Here is a 19,223-nt window from a genome sequence, read left to right as displayed (position 1 = left end):
TCCACAGGTGTACATGTGACATTAACAACTCTAAAATGATCCTTCAGGCCAGGAGAGAAATGTGCCAGGAGCTAATGGTACAGAGAGCTTCCAGCCCTAGTCTTATGACTTCTTTCTAAAATGAGCCAAATGCTTCCTAGGTCACAAGGAAATAAAAAGTAACCTCAGTTAACCTACTAAGAATGGGTGAATCACTCTAATATAATGTAAAGTACACAGGTGTTGGGGGGCAGCTAGGTGGCAAAATGGATAGAGTGCTGGGCCTGGAGTCAGGAAGACTCCTCTTCCTGAATTCAAATCTTAGACACTTAGTAGCTGTGTGATGCTGGGCAAGTCACTTAACCCTATTTGCCTTAGTTTTCTCATATGTGAAATGAGCTGGAAAAGGAAATGGCAAACCCCTCCAAGAAAACTCCAAGTCACAAAGAGCTAGACAAAACCAAAAAATGACTCAATAACAACACAGGTGTTGGAGCTGGATGACTCAAGACCTGACTCTATAAGTCATTAGCTGTGTGATCTTCGAGTAATCAATAGACTTCTCTGACACATTTTTAAATATCTGTACCATAGGGATAATCCTTGCACTGCCCACCTTAAAAGATTGTTGTGAGGATTCATCCAAATAGTGCCTGGTAACTGAAAAGGCTTATATAAATGTTCATTGATGTTTCCCAAACTAACTTAGTCACTGAACACTTTGGGACTGAATTATATGGATGGGGCTTATAAATACTGGTTTAAAGATGTTTAAGTATTTGGAAATACCCTTACGAGCAAGGATATCAAGAGACATTTGGAGCAAAATGGAAGAAATTAAACCTATTTTAATACTCCCAGAAGTAGTACATTGATCCAGACATAATTCTGTATTTAATGTTTTAGAGGGGAAAATATTGTCGTCATTGACATTTTTCTCATGAAGCCCCCACCTCCACCTTGAGGCATCCCAGGATTTTGATGAATGCAGTTTGGAAAGCACAGATTTGAGTTATTAATGCTGTATTGTATGAGACGTTGCCCAGGAGTGGATTCCAGTTATTTCAATGTCCTAGCTTTTTTCCTACATTTCTCTCATAATGAATACTTTTTAACCATCCTAGTGAGAGGACTAAGTCTCCACTTACCTCCACACAATCAGCTTACTCCGTCACCTTGCTGCCAAATGTACCAGCCCAGCAGCCTGAAGCGGCAGCAGGTGTGCCTGTTAAAACATGCCTTCCCTCCCTCCCATCACCCTGATCGAAGATCGCAATGGGATGCACGCTGTTCGCTGACACTAACTCTGCAATTTCCCAAACAAATGGCACCTCTGTGGGTTTACTAGGCTCCCAGCCTGGTCCATCTCCTTCTTCCCCACTGTGCCAGCTGGAGTGTTGGAAGGTGACGGCCCTTCAGGAGGTTTCGTGAGGCTGCCTCTCACTGTGCAAACCCAGATGTTCCAGATGATGGTAAACAAGCAAATGAGGCAGCTGGGGGTTCCATCCCATGTTCCCTTTGCTCCCAACCCATCCACTTTCTTGGCTATTCAGCTGTTTGGCCATATGCACTACCAGAAGGAAATTTGGCTTTGCCACTGTGCAGCTGCCAAGGTTTGAACAGAGGGTCCTAGAACAGGCAAGGTTGAAACAGGATTAAATAGGCTATATTGAAGGCCATGAGCATTTCCTGAAAGGTTCCCTGAATTAGTCTTGGCAAAACTTATCCACCCCTTTCCTTTCACTCACCTGGCATGTGGACTCTGGGAATTTTGCTGACGATGAAACATCTCCCGCCACACTTTTATACAACACTGTTGGAAACTAGCCATTTCAACCAACAGTCAGAATTCCGTATCTTTCCAACTTAGTTGGATTCCTGTCTTTTATGTTTCTTTTCTCCCCCAAGCATCTTATCAGCATGGTTCTTGACAAGAACATCACCAGATGGAAGCTGAATAAGTTCAGATCCTTTTAGGGTACCAGAATCAGCTTGATCATGCCTCCTCCTCTTCCTCAACATCCACTCTAGAAGCTTCATCATCTGCCATTCTCTATTTGGAGTAGTTAGATTAATAAATAGGAGCACAATAAGCCTTAATTGGAAGTTTTGACTTTAGAGGAAAAAGGCCTCATTCAATAAAACCTTAATAAGCTAGAGCCCAATTACAAGAATCCATTTAGGAAAAAGAAGCAAATAAAAAAAAGAAGCTTCAGATACTCCTGCCTCCTATCTCCATACTAATTTGGATCCTAAATTAAATGCAGAAGTTCTGACTGATGATCCTGAGGCAGCACAATCAATGAAGGGTTTAATGATGTCCACTATTCTATACTTACTAAGGCAGGAGAGTATGTAACTCTATCTCAGAAAGATTTCTACCATGAGGGTCAAAACAAAAATGTATTTTATTTAACCTTCATTATGTTATAGTGGAAAATATGATGGAGACACCACCATTCATGCCCTAGACCTGTCACTAACTTGCACTGTGATCTTGAATAAGTCACTTCATTTCTGCTTCAATTTCCTCATGTATAAAATGAGAAAGTTGGACTAAAGTAATTGGTAAGATCACTTGAAGCTCTAACATTTTGTGACAAGCAAGTTCCATTAATGAAAGCATCCTATTCCCTAAGCTTCCAACAAGACAGTGTGGTACAACAGGAAGTGTGTCAGATTCAGAGTTAGTCAGTTTTGAATCTCAGCTCTGCCACTTTTAATACCTGAGTGATGCTGGGTGAGTCACCTAACTATTCTGGGCCTCAGTTTTCTCATTTGTAGGGGTAACACTGGACTAGATGACTACTTTGGATATTTTGAGTGCTAAATCTATGATCCTATGAATCAAGGTTTCATTGAATTATGCATCTCATTTTATTTTAGCTAAAGAAGTCTTACTGTTGCCTCTCTCCTCAGGATTACTCAGAATTTATATTTCTCTCTGGGAAGAAGCTTCAATCCTCATAAAGCTTCCCTCTTCCCACCAAGGACCTTGAGTCAGAGTGAAGGAACTAGGAGAAATATTGCCTTTAGGCCTAGGGGAACTGTTGTTCAACTTATCCTAATTCACAAGGTCTTTAAGAACATTTCTTTGGGTGTGTGATGCCCCCATCTATTTTGATGGCTATAATGAAAATGAACAGGTTGTTTCAGACTGGGACAATGGGTCCTCTCCAACCCCACTTCACACAGTCCATGTCTACTCATCCCAGAAATTCTAAAAAAGATACATTCTGGTTGGTGAGGGGTGTGGGGTGTGGGGGAAAATCTCTGTACCTGCTGATGTGATTGAGTAACAGGCACCACTTTCCCTTATGCCCTGCATCAAGCATAGCTGATAAATGAGCATTCTATTTCAGTGACCCCTAAAACACACAAGGTTAATTGTCTTTCATGGGCTGCTCATGGCTTCTTGGCTTAATTCTTATCTAATGCATATTTGTGTTAATGAGATTAAACTGGTTTTCCCCACTCAATTCACATCATCCCACCCCACCTTCTAGTGCTCCCCCTCCCACCCCTCTATTTCTGCTGGTAGTGTTCTGCTGGCTAATTAGCTAGAAACCTAAGTGAGTCTTGCCACATCCATGGTGCACCAGTTTCTGTCCCTGTCTATCCCAGACTGAGAGATGGGTGCTCTGGTGACAGGTGAAGGGGAGAGAGAAGCAAGCATAGCCAGCACCCTTGGGAATGAAGTGGGCTGCTTGGCTTTGCTTCCATTACCTCATTTTGTCTGGGCATCAAATGAACAATGACTCACCAAAAAGAGCACCCTGGATCCCTAGTGGGTGAGGAAACAGGTGTCTTTTAACTGGTCAAAAGAAACCCTCTTTTCTTCAAAAACTATGTTTTTTACAACTTTTTGATAAAACCTACCATGCAGGTCTTCTCAGAATTTCATTTTCCCTCCCCACCCCCTACATACTCCTTGGAGAAACAATTTATAGAGCCAAATTTAAGTAACAGGCTACCTTAGCTCTCTGCCATGCAATTTCCCATAAACCTCCAAACCATGTAATATCGTTCTTGGCTTGCTCTTCTACAGGAACAGCCATGAATTAAACTAATACAGTAGCTATCAGTAGTGATAGAGAGCTTGGTACAATGGATGCTGCACTGAAGGTGGAGTCAGAAGACTTGGTCTCAAATCCTGATTCTGTCCCTTGCTACCTATATGACCTTTGAAAAATCCCTTTACATTTCTCTGGGTCTCAGCTTCCATCTCTATAACATCAGGTCCCTTCTGCCTCTAAATCTGTAATCCTCATGCAACTACTACATGCTGACCCCAAAATTCACTGCCTTTAAGAATAATCGGATGATGTATTGCAAAGAGATACTGATTTAAAGGCAACAAATGAGTCTGGGGGGGGGGATATGAAAGAACAGAATGGTTAGACAAGGAGAGTGAGCAAGTAATCTAAATCTCTGGTTAGAGCCTGATAATTTTCTTTTATATTGTACTTTATAGTTACAAAGAAATTCTTATGCATCATCTCATTTGATACTCATAGACATCTTGTGAGGTAATAACATACTATCATCTCAATTTTATAGATGAGGACACCGAAATTCAGATTCTGAACTTATCCAGGGTCACACAGGCAGTGAAGCTTTGAGTTCTGTCTTTGTATAGGCCAATTCATCCAGCTCTCTTCCTTGGTCACAGACTGTGGTGTTAACATCAGACAGACATTCAAAAAAACATCCCGTGGCTCACCATAGGAACTTAGCAAGAACATGTGTTTGAAGAAGCAAACTCCCCTCCCATTGGCAAAAGAGCTCTCAAAGGCAACATCCTAAAGATGATGGATCACTCATTAATGTCATCTTTGAATAATAAGGACAGAGTTATAGTTCAACCATTTTCATATTAAATAAAAAAAGTCTTTCCTTTGGCAATCGATGGAAGCTTGAATGGACACTTGTTGACAATACTGTAGGTGTTACTGTTCTGGTGTGAATTGGACAAGATACCCTAACTCTGAGGTCTTTTTCTTGGTTCTTGGATTTTGTGATTACGTCTAGGTATAAGTAAGACACAGTCCACTTTCCTTTTTATCTCCCCCAGTGCTTAGCCCATCTGAGTACTCAGCCCCATCTGAGTGCTCTGCTAAAGAGGCTTCCAGCTGCCTGTGCAAGGTTTGATTTGGAGGGCAGGGCAATGATGCTTTGCACAGGTCTTTGCCTTTCATGGATATTTGTTTTCATCCTCCAGAGAATATATAAACAACAGGGCAATTAACTGGATAGCAATTAACCCTGTGGGAGTCCATGCAGAGCCAAAAAGATGTGTCCTATCTCCTCAGAAATACAGACAAAGGCTGAACTGATAATGGGGACAAAACAGGAATCCCAACACTATCAATTTGCCCTACTGGGAAAACTACTTGGCCAAAGTTTTCTGGGGTTCCTTTACTCTCTTGTTAACCAATAAATCCTCCATTTCCTGGGGTTACCTTCACACAGATCTTTTCTTTAAAGGCAGAGAAGCAGCAGTGTTGATGCTCAAAATTTGGGGAAGAAAGAAAAAGTCATCCCATATCTACAAATAATTGATGGGAGAGAGGTGTGTAGGCTCTACCATTATAGATGGACATAATTGGGCTGATTTTCTTCTTGTGACCCAAACCACATATACAGAGATTGATCTTCCCTTACGAGAAATATACATATGGAGGCATGCCCAGGAAATGGGTATGATCATAGATTTAAAGATGGAAAGGACCTTCGAGGTCATTGAATCTAACTCCCTCATTTTACAGATGAGGAAATTGAGGTTCAGAGAAGTGACTTGTCCAGGATCTCCTCACCACTCTCTCTCTCTCTCTCTCTCTCTCTCTCTCTCTCTCTCTCTCTCTCTCTTTCTCTCTCTCTCCCCCTCTCTTCCCCTCCCCCCAGTAAGTACATGGCTGAATTGGAATTGGAACACAGATCACCCTCATACCAAGTCCAGAGATGATGCCAGAATGGCCCCTTGATGCAAAAAGGCTTACAGGATAACATGACTACACCATAATGATGGACTACTTGGAGGCAATTCAAATTGAGATGAGCCAGTATAATGGAAAGAGCCCTGAATGGAAGTCAGAGAAGTTGAGTTCAAATGCTCCCCCTGCTACTTACTATCCATATGACACTTTTTCTTCCCTCTTTGTCTCCAGCATGCACAAGTTTCCCCAAAAAACCTCCCATAGCACTTTGTTTTACAGCTTTCTAAAGCATTTATCATGTAGACCGTGATTATCTCTTTGTGACTCATCCCCCCATGTGGCACAATAGTTCATAGAACTCTAGGCTTCAAGTCAGGAAGATTTCAGTTCAAATCTGACCTTAGACACATAAAAGCTGCATCACCCTGGGCAAGTCACTTAATTTCTATTTGCCTCAGTTTCCTTAGTTGCAAAAATGGGGATAATTGCACTTACCATCCAGGGTCATTTTGAGGATAAAATGAGATATATTTGTAAAGCATTTAGTACAATGCCTTGCACATGGTATGCACTTAAATGCTTGCCCCCAATATCATTAGACTATAGTGGAAAGATCACTGGACTTTGAGAATAAGAGGATCTGGGTTTGAATCCTGATTATGCTACTTATCAAGTACATGACCTGGGAAAAATCACTTAATCTCTCAGAGCCTCAGTTTTCTCATCTATAAAGTAAAGGGGATTGAACTATATAATTTCTGAGGCCTCTTCCTGCCTTAATCATGTGAGTTAAGCTTTGTCTCCCCTGTCCCCCACCAAGTGCCTTGTATTGCATTTGGTTTCACAACTGTTTGTTGAATGTATGAATTGAACAAGTCTGGGTAGCGCTGCATCTCAAGCACCGCAGACAGAGCTCTGTCTATGCATATGTCTGTCTTTCATAACAGCACAAAGGGACTCTCAGGAAAGGGATGAAGCTTGCAGCTATTTCTCAACCCCGTTCCCTCCACCCCTTCCTCAGATCAAGCCTTTGGACAAAGCTGAGTGATCACCTGTTTGGCACTTCGGAGAAGGGACGCGTATCCTTTACATGAACTCTAGGGTTTCTCCATATGCTTGGATTCTGTATGCCTAAATTTCCTGATCTGCAAAATGAAACAATGAGTCAACTGGTCCAACTGATCATTCTTCTTACCCAAGAGTCATGAGACTGGTGGTTGCAAAGGGCTATGAGAATTCAGATCTACTCATATTATGAGTTGACTTTTTCCTAGGGGACAGATTCTAAAAGACAAGTCCCTATTACAAATGCATATTCCTCTCCGTGATTCCTGCCAGCTCCAGTCTCACAGAGCATGGTGTTAAAAGAGAAAAAAAAATCCATCAGCTTGGATCCAAGCCAGGCAAAAGGCCAGGATGATAGACTAGGGGGATTTGACGGGCAAACCATCATGAAGGATAGGGCAGGGGTAGAGGTGTAGGGGAGAGAATGAGAGAGTAAACATGTCTTTGAAATGTCTGTGTGTGTGTGTATGTATGTGTACACAGACACATATGCACATTTGGCGTGATCCAATTTGCAAAGAAAGTTTAAAATTTAGATGAAGAAAATGCAGTCTGAATAGCAAGAAAATGCCCTAACCTTGAGCTCTGCTAGACAGTGAAACTGTCTCCTGAAGGACCTGACTGGGATCCTCACTGCTTGAAACACTGAAAATGAGACTGCAAAGAGCCAAGAAAGGTAGAATAAGGAATAAACCCAGCCCTTGGCCACAGGGCATCAAAGGTAACCTTAATCATCTTTTCCATGGTGTGTTCTTATAAGGCAACTCTGTTCTACTTTCCTATCCCTAGGATAGAACAGATAGGATCTCCCCTTCACAGCCCTCCATCACTTTCTCTGTCTCGGTCTCCATCTCTCCCTCTTTCTTTCCCTCCCCTTTCTCTCTCTCTCTCTCTCTCTCTCTCTCTCTCTCTCTCTCTCTCTCTCTCTCTCTCTCTCTCTCTCTCTCTCTCTCCTTCCTCTTCATCTCTCTCCGTTTCTTTCTTTCCTCTCTTTTTTCTCTCTCCCTCTTTCCTTTTTTCTTCCCTTTTCTCCTCTCTCTCTTTTTTCCCTACCACTTTTCCTCCCTCCTTTCTTTCTTCTCCCTTTTATTCCCTCTTTCCCTCTCTCCTTCCTCCACCAGTCTCTCTTCTTTTCCCTCTCTCTCCTTTCTTCATTTCCTCCCTCCTTTCTTTTCTCTGCCTTTGTCTCTCTTTCTCTCTCTTCAATTGTTGGACTTTCTTCCCTTTCCCTCCCTTCTCAAAAGACCCATGGATAGCTACAAAGGTCTTGTGGCAGGAAACATTCCACTTCTCCAGATCCAGGGACACACACATTTTCAGCAGAAAACAGTTCCCTGTGTGGGTCAAGGGAAGGGAAGCTGGTGAGAGACAAGGACTCAGAAAGAATACAGCCAGCAGCTGAAGTGGAGGGCTGCTTTGCTAACAAGTAATGTGAGAGTGAGAAGCAGGTGGGAGAGGGAGGAAAGGTACCATGTCGTAGCTCTGGAGCTGGAAGGAATCATCAAAGCCATCATACCCAACCCTCTCATTTTACAGATGAGGACATTGAACACCAGACAGTTGAAGGTCACGAAGCTAACACGTGGCAGAGCCAAGATGTCTTCTCCAGGATACATACTATATATTTCATACTTGTTCCTCTCATTTACCTTCCCATCATTCTTAGTATGTGGATACCCAGCATCATGTTTTGTACACAGCAGGTGCTTAATAAACACTTGCTGATTGATGCCCATCCCTTGCCCTACTCCCATTCCTTGTTACTTTACCTCCTCCATTCCTTCTCTAGACTTTGAGGATGATGCCATTGCTCCCTTTAAACAATAGACAGGCTAGGGCAGCTAGGTGGCACAGTGGATACAGCATGGGTCCTGGAGTCAGGAGGACCTGAGTTCAAATCTGGCCTCAGACCAGACACCTGACACTTACTAGTTACGTGACCCTGGGCAAGTCACTTAACCCCAATTGATTTAAAAAAAATAGACAGCCCTGCCAATGAGAATTCGCTGAGGCAGCTCCACCCCATTTTTTCCTACCCCAGTCAACATAACCTCCTTCTTCTAGGTGGCAGAAAAATTCTAATGTCCTCTGTTGCCCAACCAACTCCTGATCTTAGCAGTTTCAGACTGTTAAGGAGTTGCCAAGGGTGCTCCAAAGGAATGATCAGGTAGGTGAGCGGTCACCTACAGAAGAACAGGAATTAACACTGCAAGGATTTTACAAGCATGGGTCCTGACAGAGACCATTATCTTCTGCTTATCTTTGGGGTGCCCATCCCTTGTGTCCCTCTTGAAAAGTGGGGAGACTGTGTTAAACTGACTGTAAGGATGTTGTGGTCCCTTCCCCAGCTACTCTAGCCCATTCTGAGCTCTCTCTTCCTTACAGCCTATGCCACAGAGTTAAGCATGGAATGAATGAATGGATGAAAAAAGAGTTTATTGAGCATTTATTAGGTGCAAAAAAGGTACTGAGTCTAAATCCAAATAGAACAGAAGAGCAGGACCCTGTATTCAAGGGGTGGCATGGTGGAAAGATCACTCAAACTAGAGTGATAGAACTTGGGTCACAGTCCTAGCATTGTCACTGACCAGCTATGTGAACTTGGAAAGGTTGTTTAGTCTGGCTTGGCCTCAGTCTTTTTATTTGTAAAATAGATTGGATAACCACTAAGGTCCCTTTCAACTCTATTCTATGATCCTACATTGTACTGGGTCACACGTGTGTGTCTTTTTTTTCCCCAGCTGGGTTGTAAGATCTTGGAGGACACAGACCATATATTAAAATTTTTTTTCCCCCAAAGAACCTAGCAATAGAACATCATATGATATACTCAAATATTTCCTAATTGATTGATGACTGCAAAAGTGAAGGATGAGTTTGCTTCGTTTCTTAACTATCGAAATGGCACAAGCCAACAAGCAATCGTTTATTAGGCAACTATATGTTAACTATATATGTATATATTTGTATGTATGTATGTTAATCACTGTATCAGGTGATGGGCTCCAAGTGAAAAAGTACATCATTTGTTGACCTCAAGGAGCTTATATTCTACTACTAATGGAACTCCTATGTGGATTAGCTGATAGTCAAAACCAAAAAGAACTGCTCCTGTCTCAATTCTTATTTTTTTTCAATTCACAGTGCATCACTAGTTGAATATTCACTTTGTTTATTTTCCTGTCATCCCCCTTCTGCCTTTTCTTATCCCTAGGCCTTCCAAAGGCATTTCTAGGTTTTCTTGGCTATCCTCTGACCTGCTCCCAGACCTCCTTTCATTAAAGAAAAAAAAAAAGACCGAGGGGAACTAACATACCACACAGCCGGTGGAGTCCAATTTGCGATCTGAGATGCATCGGAAATTCTTGCTACAGCCCCCATTATCCTTGGTGCAGTCCCTGACAGGTCCAAATGAATCCAAGAGAACTTCCAAGCTGTCGAAGGAGGATGAGGTCATCAGCTCTTCTCTGTGGGTAGAGGTAGGCAGAAAGTCATAGAAAAAAAGAAAAGATGTCATTTACACCTCCAGATTACACACACTTGCATGTGGTCTATCTCATTTGATCCTGTGAGTTGATGGATGTATTAATGTGTGATTTCCATTTTGTGGATAAAGAAAATAAAGTTCTTAGCTACTCAATGCCATACCCATAGCTGGTCAGAAGGCAGGGTGACCTGTTCCTACTATCAGCAGTTGGGTTGTGTCAATATCTCTCCCCACAAATTAAATAAGGAAAATAATGCATGTATAAATCAAATAGATATAGACAGATGAATAGATATAAAAATTCTAAAAATTAACCCAACTTGACTCTCATATCAATTAATATATTAGTGGTATTAAAAAAAACAAGATAATAAGAACAATACATCTTTTTGCATCTTGCCCACATGTACCATGAGCTTATTAGATTTTAAGTGATCCTTAACTTCAATTCCTAAAGTTTATGACGTGTATACACACATACATATATTCACACATATATTTGTATAAAACATGCATATGTATATTTATATATGTACAGAATGACACGCATACATAAATATAGAGGGGTTAAGGGTCTTGCTATGGGTTTTGCATAGCTAATACATGATTAAGTCTGGCTTTGCATCCAGGTCATCTGACTCTAAGGCCATTGTTCTTTACCAAATATAGCAAGGATAGCATAGAGCCTGAAGCTATCATTCTATTGCTCTGACTATAGATTTCATGTGTGTGTGTATGCATGTGTGTGTGTGTGTGTGTGTGACAGAGAGAAAGAGAGAGAAAGAAAGCTTATACTCCCCATAGCCTCCACTCTCCCTTAATCACACACACACACACACACACACACACACACACAAACGGTCATAGAATATATTTACATACCAATTCATCAAGTAGACTTCCTAGTGGGCATTATTGCTTCCTAGGAAAATAAGCATTGAGTCACTGAGTACCTTGTGAGGGAATTCTACAGAACAGGTTCCCTTCCTTTCTTCCCCAGCCTGTCGTTTTATCTCCCAGAATTAAGACCATTCAACCTCATGGTACCTCTTCATGGCTCATATCACATCTCCCTGAACCCAAACCCACCTGACCTCCACTGCATCCTCCATCACGGTCATGTCTGTCTTGCACTTAGCTGAAGGGTTGATGGCCAGTTCGGCAGGTGGAATCACAAAACTCTTGCTTAGAGGCAGCCACATTCCCTCTCCTAGAGTATAGGTAAACCTGCAGGGATGCAGAGCAAAGTGTTATGGTTAGTGATCATTACAGCTTATCTAACACTACAGATGCTGGCAATATATGGGATAACTATAGTCTTTTCACTGGTCCTCTTGTCACACTTGTTTCAGATATCGCTATTTGACAGATGAAATATTTGAAGGAGAAGGAGAAGAAGTTATCAAACTTAGCTCACCCAGTCCCTTGGTGGCAGAATTGCTTCTAATGCTCATGCCTTAAAAACAATCATGAAAGGCCTTATAACAGTGAAAAGAACAGAAGGCTCTGGGTCAAGAGACCTAGGTTTAAGTTCCAGCTCAGGCATTATCTGTGATTTGGAGCAAATCATTTAACCTCTCTAGGCCTCAATTTAACTAGCTGTAAAATGGAGAGAAGAATAAATATTCTCTTAGTTCTGTCACATTTCTAAACATTTGTGGATTTTATAGGTCACAAAGAGATGGCCCTTCCAATTTAAGATGATGCTTTCAATCCAAGGGATGAATCCTCTTCCCTAAAACAAACCTGAGGAGAGACTGACAACCATGTTGAGAAGAGCTCTAAAATATGCTATTCGTACTTCCCAACCTGTGAATCAATGGCAATAGCAATGTCCCGTTTGTGCATGTGAGTATGATAGTGTGTTCACATGTATATTATGCACATATCCATATATATATGTATATGTATATGTATATGTGTGCATACATGTGCATTCTAGCTTCTCAGTGGGTCCATAATCTCCCATCCATGCCAGCCCATTCTGGGCAAATCTCATCCATGTTTTCCCATATGTATACCACAGGGAGCCTACGCGACATGCTTGGGGCCCTCCTCTTCTTGTCTTCACATAGCAAGCTATCAATGGTGCAAGTAAGCTAGCCATTGGTTATTCCTTGCCCTCACTCTGTGACTGTCTCACTTTCTTTTTTAGTTATACTTTTTTGATGACAATCTTTACACGACTTCTGCTGCATCAGTATTTGTTCATAGCAGAGAAAAACAGAATCACAGACCTCAGGATATAAGGAGACTCAAAGCCCACCCAGTCCAACCCATTCATTTTATAGATGAGGAAAGTAAGGCCCATGAAGGTGGAGTGATTTATCAAGGTAGTAATCAGTACAGCCAGGATTAGAATCAAAGTCTTTTGATTATAGAACAGGTTGCTTTCCACCATATCATAGTGCTTCTGTCATGATCTTCTCTGAATCTCTCTATTACCTTTTGGATTATCCTTATCTTGAATACAACAGAGACCATAGTGTTCTATGGCTACCTGTCTGCCATATATAATCATGTATTAATACTAGCTTCAATACGCCAAGGAACAAATATACATGATTTAATCAGTGTGAGTATAACCTTCACAAATGGCAAACACTATTATTGCCTTTCTTTGTAACCCCAGTGCTTAGGACAGTGGCTGGCACAAAACAAGAGCTTAATAAATGATTGTTGACTGAATGATCAACAATGGCCTGTCACCCTTCATGCCGGAATTGATAATTTCAAGAGTTGTTCTGCTAGTGGTCAAACTTGTATTGATTAGCCTCTTTAAACTTAGCTAAGCTGGCCCTAAAATGGCAGATAGGTTGGATTTGTCAGAGTTTGTGTATCACTGGCTTATCTTCCAAGAACCCAAGGTTCTTCATGCCAGGAAGAGGCATGAGAAGTGGATTTAGTGAAAATATATCTGCGTTTATATGGAAGTTAATATATTTAAGGCCACAAAGTGTAGTTAAGTTCTACTGGACTGCTCTTCCTTGGAAGTCTTCAAACAAAGGTTGAGTGATCACTTGTTGGGTATGTCACATGGGTGATTTCTTTCATATACACATTCAATTAGATGACCATGGAGGTCCCTTCAAACTTTTAAATTATAGGACTCTATGGTTTCACTGTAGGGGCAGTTAGGTGGCATAAAGGATAGAGTGCTGGCCCTGGAGTCAGGAGGACCTGAGTTCAAATCTGGCTTCAGACACTGGCTGTGTGACCCCGGACAAGTCACTTAACCCTCTTTGCCTCAGTTTCTCAACTATAAAACGAGCTGGGGAAGAAAATGGCAGGCCACTGTAGTATCTTTCCCAAGAAAACCTCAAATGGAGTCATAGAGAGTCAGACATGACAACAACAAATGGTTTCACTGTATACATACTAGTAGAGAAATAGAGACTGATAAACACAAACCCCAGTGCCGTCCTGAGCATGTGATATCAAGAAGCTAAACCCTTTCATTTTGAAATTTGCAACTGTTAAGGTCCCTGAAACTATATGCTAGGTCCTGTCTGATTAACATTACAAAAGGTTCCTCCAGCTTGCTTCCATGAGATAAACAATTCTGTCCTGATTTGTGGTATTGTACATGTAGATGCTAAACCAGGAGTAATGGAGTAGATTACTCTTGAGAATGCATACAACCTATTGAATCAGGGTTGCTACTCAGAATTTTTAGAAATGTACAGAGCTAGTTTGCTACTCTGAAAATTCTCCTTGCTATTGTATGAAATATTATCATAAGCATGTAACCTTAATAGATATGAATCTAAAGCCAATTGATTCTCTCTCTCTCTCTCTCTCTCTCTCTCTCTCTCTCTCTCTCTCTCTCTCTCTCTCTCTCTCTCTCTCTCCCTCTCTCCCTCTCCCTTTTTCTCTCTCCCTTTTCATCATATCATTAGCAGGTTTTATCTATATATCTCTAAGAAATAGCTCCACTAGGTCACAGACACCACGCCTCCCCTCAAACTTTGTTTGTAACAGGAAGGTGATCTGTGTTGGTGGAAGGAATACCTACACTAATGAAATTTTTGAATCTTTTGATGTATAATATGAATAAGTGTGTGTGTGTGTGTGTGTGTGCACGCATGTGATTTTATATGTGTGTGCACATCTGTGCACTTTAAGTTTATGAAAGGGTCCAACCAGAGGTGTGCTGAAGCCAGCTTGAACCATCTTTCAAGAGTCAAGTGTTAAATTTTCCATGTAAGCATATATGCTTTAGAAACCAGCAAACACTACAAATCAAGTCTGAATTTACTGTTTTGTTTATTGTGTAGACTTAAAAAAACAGTGATGGAGAAAACGTTGATGCTGCAGAGTAAACTTAAAAGTGTGTCATGCATTTATTTTTTCCCTCAGAAAATTAGTTGTTAAACCTTCACCAGCCAACCCCTGGGTCTAACCCAGTAGGGCTCCTTATCCTTCTGTGAAATGGGAAGTGAAAAGACTAAAAAACAGGAAGATTCTTTTAAGGAAAGAGAACAGAATAGGGGAAGTACTGTGGTGCTTAGATCACTGCCTCTGGGGTTGAAAGACATGGGTTCAAATCCCGCTGTGATGCTGACCACCTGCATGACCTTACCTAAGTCCTTTATCAACCAGGGTCTCAATTTTCTCATCTGTAAAATGAGGAGGGATGACCCAGTTTTGTTTTTCTCAACCATTAACTTTTGCTAATAATTTTCTCTGTAGGGTTCTTTCAGTAATTTTTCCCTCTGTATCTCTACAATGAGGGAAAAAGCAAATATAAAAGAACCAATCAACATTTCAAGAAAGATCTTAAGGAAACTGTGAGAGATTATTTGTTTATTTATCCACTCATTTCAGTTCAAGGTAGTTCAAATGCTGCGCGCTCGCAGTCAAAAATAGTCTGAGGGATAAAAGCCCAGCATGGGTGGGATATCACAGGGCTGCTTGGCAGCCTGGCCTTTCTTTCCAACTTAATGTGAAGAGAGGAACAATGGAAAGACACGTACAATTAAAGAGAGCCCAGATCTGGCATGTTTTCTATGCTAGTCACAAAGCATCTTTTGTGAATCCCTTTCAGTTTCCTCCTGAACACCCTTCTTCTCCCCTCCCACTTACTTCACTGCCCAGGGATCTGAGGCAGGCAGACCGAGAGTGGGTCTGCAATCAAAAGGCAGCTTTATCAATAATACCAGTCAAATGATGGCGACAAGGACCTGGCACTCCCTGTAAGTGCCTTGCATTTGGTAGCAGGGGTACCACTACACTCGCTCTTGATGACTGACTGAGATGGAGCCTTCTTCCCTAGACAAAGCAGCTGTCAGAGGAGAATGTCATATCTAGCTCAAACTACAAGGGGCACCCTAGGGAAGAGAGCCAACCATTAGGGAACTGGCCCCTAGCCAGGACCCTGGGAAAGTTCTCCCTGACCATTAGACCTCCTGCCACCAAAACCTGCTGTCTGAACACTCCTTCAAGATGCAGTTTAGAGACAAAGTCACTCCCTGCTCTGAGGGAGGCACCCTCACTCCCTTCCCGGGAGAGAGGACACTGCTGTGTGTGGCCAGCCAGGCAGAAGGATTTTCACCAGCTGTACCTCATCAAAGTGGAAAGGATGAACTACTATCTCTCTCTTCAATAATGCAGCTGGCTAAATAAAAGGATTATTGCCACTCCCAAACACCAACCCTCGCTTCCTTTGACAAAGATTAGGCAGATCACTCTAATTAGGTGAACTCTCAATCCTCCCCAGACCTGAGACTAAGGATGCAGGTGGGCATGTGAGCTGAATGAGAGTCAGGAAGATGAAGAGAAGAGAAAAAAAAATGGATTCTGTCAGACTGTAACTGCCTAGACAAGAAAGGAAGAATTGGATAATGGATCAAATGAGATAATATATGTAAGACACTTTGCAAACCTTAAATCTCTGTTTAAATTCTAACTCTTATTGTTATCATTCATAATAATAACAGGTAGACTCAGAGCCAGTAAGACTTGGGTTTAAATCTCCAACTCTGACACATACATGCTATATGACCCTTGTCAAGTCACTTAACCTCATAGTGCTAGACAGCTCACTAATAATAACTATGATGATACATGGAATTTCATAAAATGCTTTGAGGTTTGCCACGAACTTTGCACATGAAATTTCATTTAATCCTCAGAAAAACCCTGGAAGGTAGGTACTATTATTATCATCCTCATTTTATAGATGAGGAAACTAAGGCTGAGAAAGGTTGTTTCCCAGGGTCACTGGGTTGTGTCTGGGGTAGTATTTAAGCTTAGGTCTTCCTTGCTCTAAATCCAGAGGTCTCTGTACTGCTACAAGATTATACATTGCAGAGAAGATGCCAACATGCATTGGTGAAGGGGATTTCTTTACCTAGCAATTCTTTATGCCAATGAAGTCACAAGTCCAGTCTATAGTCTCAACTACCCAAGTATAACAAACACTGGTAGTAGATGGACAAGAAGAGCTGCTGAAATTGAGGATGATGCATGAGACTATACATTCATGAGGAACCATGACATGGCCTGAAGCATGAAAGAACCCAGGGTCTGGGAAGACAATCTGTAAGTTGTCTGACCTGTACACTGCAGGGATTTGGCTAGGTGATGTCTAACCCAAAATTCTTTCCTCCTCTGACATTCTATGGCTTGAAGAGGAGGGATGCCTTCCAATAATTGGCTGGCTGAGGTTCAAGAGGGGACTTTTGTCAGAAGAACTGAACATTTTGCGGTCCACAAAAGTGTGCTACGGAACAGATTTCTGCCTCTATCTCCCCTGCTTTTTTTTTTTAACTTTTTCTAAGTCTTCTCTACCTGAGACTTTCAGGGTCCCAGGGAAAAACTTCCCCTTTGGCTCTCAGGATAAGAGAATGGCAATTGGCAGGAAAAACCCCAAGTAAACTGCCTAGGCTTGCCTGGGTGGCCACAGTGAGAAGTCCATGGACAATGGATTCCTGGCTGCCTTGTTCCTTTCTGTTTCCATTCCTTTGCACAGGTCAAAGACCAGAGTTCCTGAAAATGATACCTTCATGCAAATTTGGAAGTTCCTAAGAAATCAAGATTTGAAGATTTCCAGCTTCAGGCATTAGTTGCCTAAAGGAAGACGGCTCCTCAGTAGCTGCTCCTCACAGAAAAAAATAGGCTGCTCACTAGATGGTCATCCTGCAGCTCAAGGTGTAATGCCACGGGAGTGAAGTAGAGCAAGAGCTCTGCATCATGCCAATCCTGCTATTACATTAACTTGGATAGTGCAAGTCTAAAATGAATGGGGAGTATATGTTCAGCAGTCACAGTCTCATGGGATATTGGAATGTTTTGTATTTCTCTGTTCATGGACTTCTAAGAATTCTTTACATCCTAATAATTTTCTGTAATGGAGGAAATAAAGTTTCAGCCATACTTATTATCTATGGGCCTTGCTATCCACCTCTGGGAAAACCTAGATATGAGTCATATCTAAGCTGCATTTAGGAGAATCTTGGAAGTTTTTGGGGTGGGGAACATTAGTCAAAGATAAGTAATTGCCCCACTTTGGAGTTAAGCCCCCAGCATCACCCCCAGGCTGAGCACAGTATCACATAAGTTACAAGCCTTAGCCCTCCAATTAGATTACGAGCTGCCTGAAGTCAGGGACTAGGCATTATTGCATCTGCATATCCCCAGTGCCTAGAACATGGTGTCCTTGATCATAGTATATCTTCCACCATATTTTGGTGAATGTTTATAGCCTCTCTTATGCATGAAGCACTAAGTCAAGCACTGAGGATAAAAAGATTAAACAAACAAAAATTAAATACAAGTTTACTGAATTTAATTGAGTATACATTGGTAGTTTCTGTCTACCTTACCTTTTCCAACTTAAATCCCTCTCTTATTTACAAGATTCGAAGAAAAAAATATACAGATATATAGTCTTTATCTATCTATCTATCTATCTATCTATCTATCTATCTATCTATCTATCTACTCAAGTACACTCTTTCTCTAAGGAATCATCTATCATTCTTAAGTTTTATTCTTTTGTCCAGAAATTCAAATCTACCTCTAATCACTATCCTCTAAACCAGCTTTTCAATTTTAAATCTGCATTTCTCTTCTGAAGCTCCTGTCTCTAATCTGTAAGAGTGAAGAAAGTAACCAAATGTACTTCCAAGATCTTCTTTGGTTTCTTGTCTGGAATGTCATAATCTTTACCGATGCTTTCTAGGCTCCTTCTCACCATATCATTTGTGTCCATATGTATCATCAAAAGTAGGTTGTTGTTACATTGCATCAGTGTTGGGAGGTTGTCTGGCATAACCTGGATACATGCCCTACCTCCATGTTTCCCTTTAATAGGGAGTCATCAATTATGTCAGTCTTCCTCTTGCCATTACTGGATGGCCTCCTTCTCTATTAGTCAATGTTGTCATTCCTTGGAGGTTAAGGAAAGAACTGTATTACCTTCTAGGGGCCAGCTTCCCTCTATACTACAGGAGTACTTGTTACTTGGCTGTAGGTGTTCAACAATTCTTCTTCCTTTCTCCTGTATTTTATTCTTCTACCCTCCACTAATCTGACACAAGTCAGGATCCCCTTTAGTCCTTTCAGATCTCATTACTTTGTTGTTTTTATCTTAATGCCTTTCTTTCATTTTTCATAAGATTGGATCTCCCCACCTTGCACTCAGGATAGAAGTATAGGGGCTTCTCACTGGTCCATTCTACTGACTGTTGGCATGAGTACTTTGACCAGCTTTGTATCTCACCTGAGCCAGTTGGTGTCTCCTTAAGCAACCT

General features: G+C 41.5%; 1 protein-coding gene across 5 annotated transcripts in view; it reads right to left on the bottom strand.

Annotated features, from left to right (window-relative positions):
• Window positions 1–19,223, bottom strand: part of ASTN1 (astrotactin 1) — a 441,904-nt gene that overhangs the window by 107,943 nt on the left and 314,738 nt on the right. For all 5 annotated transcript variants that reach the window (XM_020984286.2, XM_020984291.2, XM_020984287.2 and 2 more), the window contains 2 exons: window positions 11,557–11,694; window positions 10,297–10,447 (listed from right to left, as the gene is read on the bottom strand). In XM_020984286.2, coding sequence (XP_020839945.1) covers window positions 10,297–10,447; window positions 11,557–11,694 — 289 coding nt within the window. The remainder of the gene's footprint in view (window positions 1–10,296; window positions 10,448–11,556; window positions 11,695–19,223) is intronic.

The sequence above is a fragment of the Phascolarctos cinereus genome, unplaced genomic scaffold (genome assembly GCF_003287225.1).
Source record: "Phascolarctos cinereus isolate Bilbo 61053 unplaced genomic scaffold, phaCin_HiC Scaffold_5;HRSCAF=322, whole genome shotgun sequence".
NCBI lineage: Eukaryota > Metazoa > Chordata > Mammalia > Diprotodontia > Phascolarctidae > Phascolarctos > Phascolarctos cinereus.
This window is presented reverse-complemented; position numbering and strand designations above follow the sequence as displayed.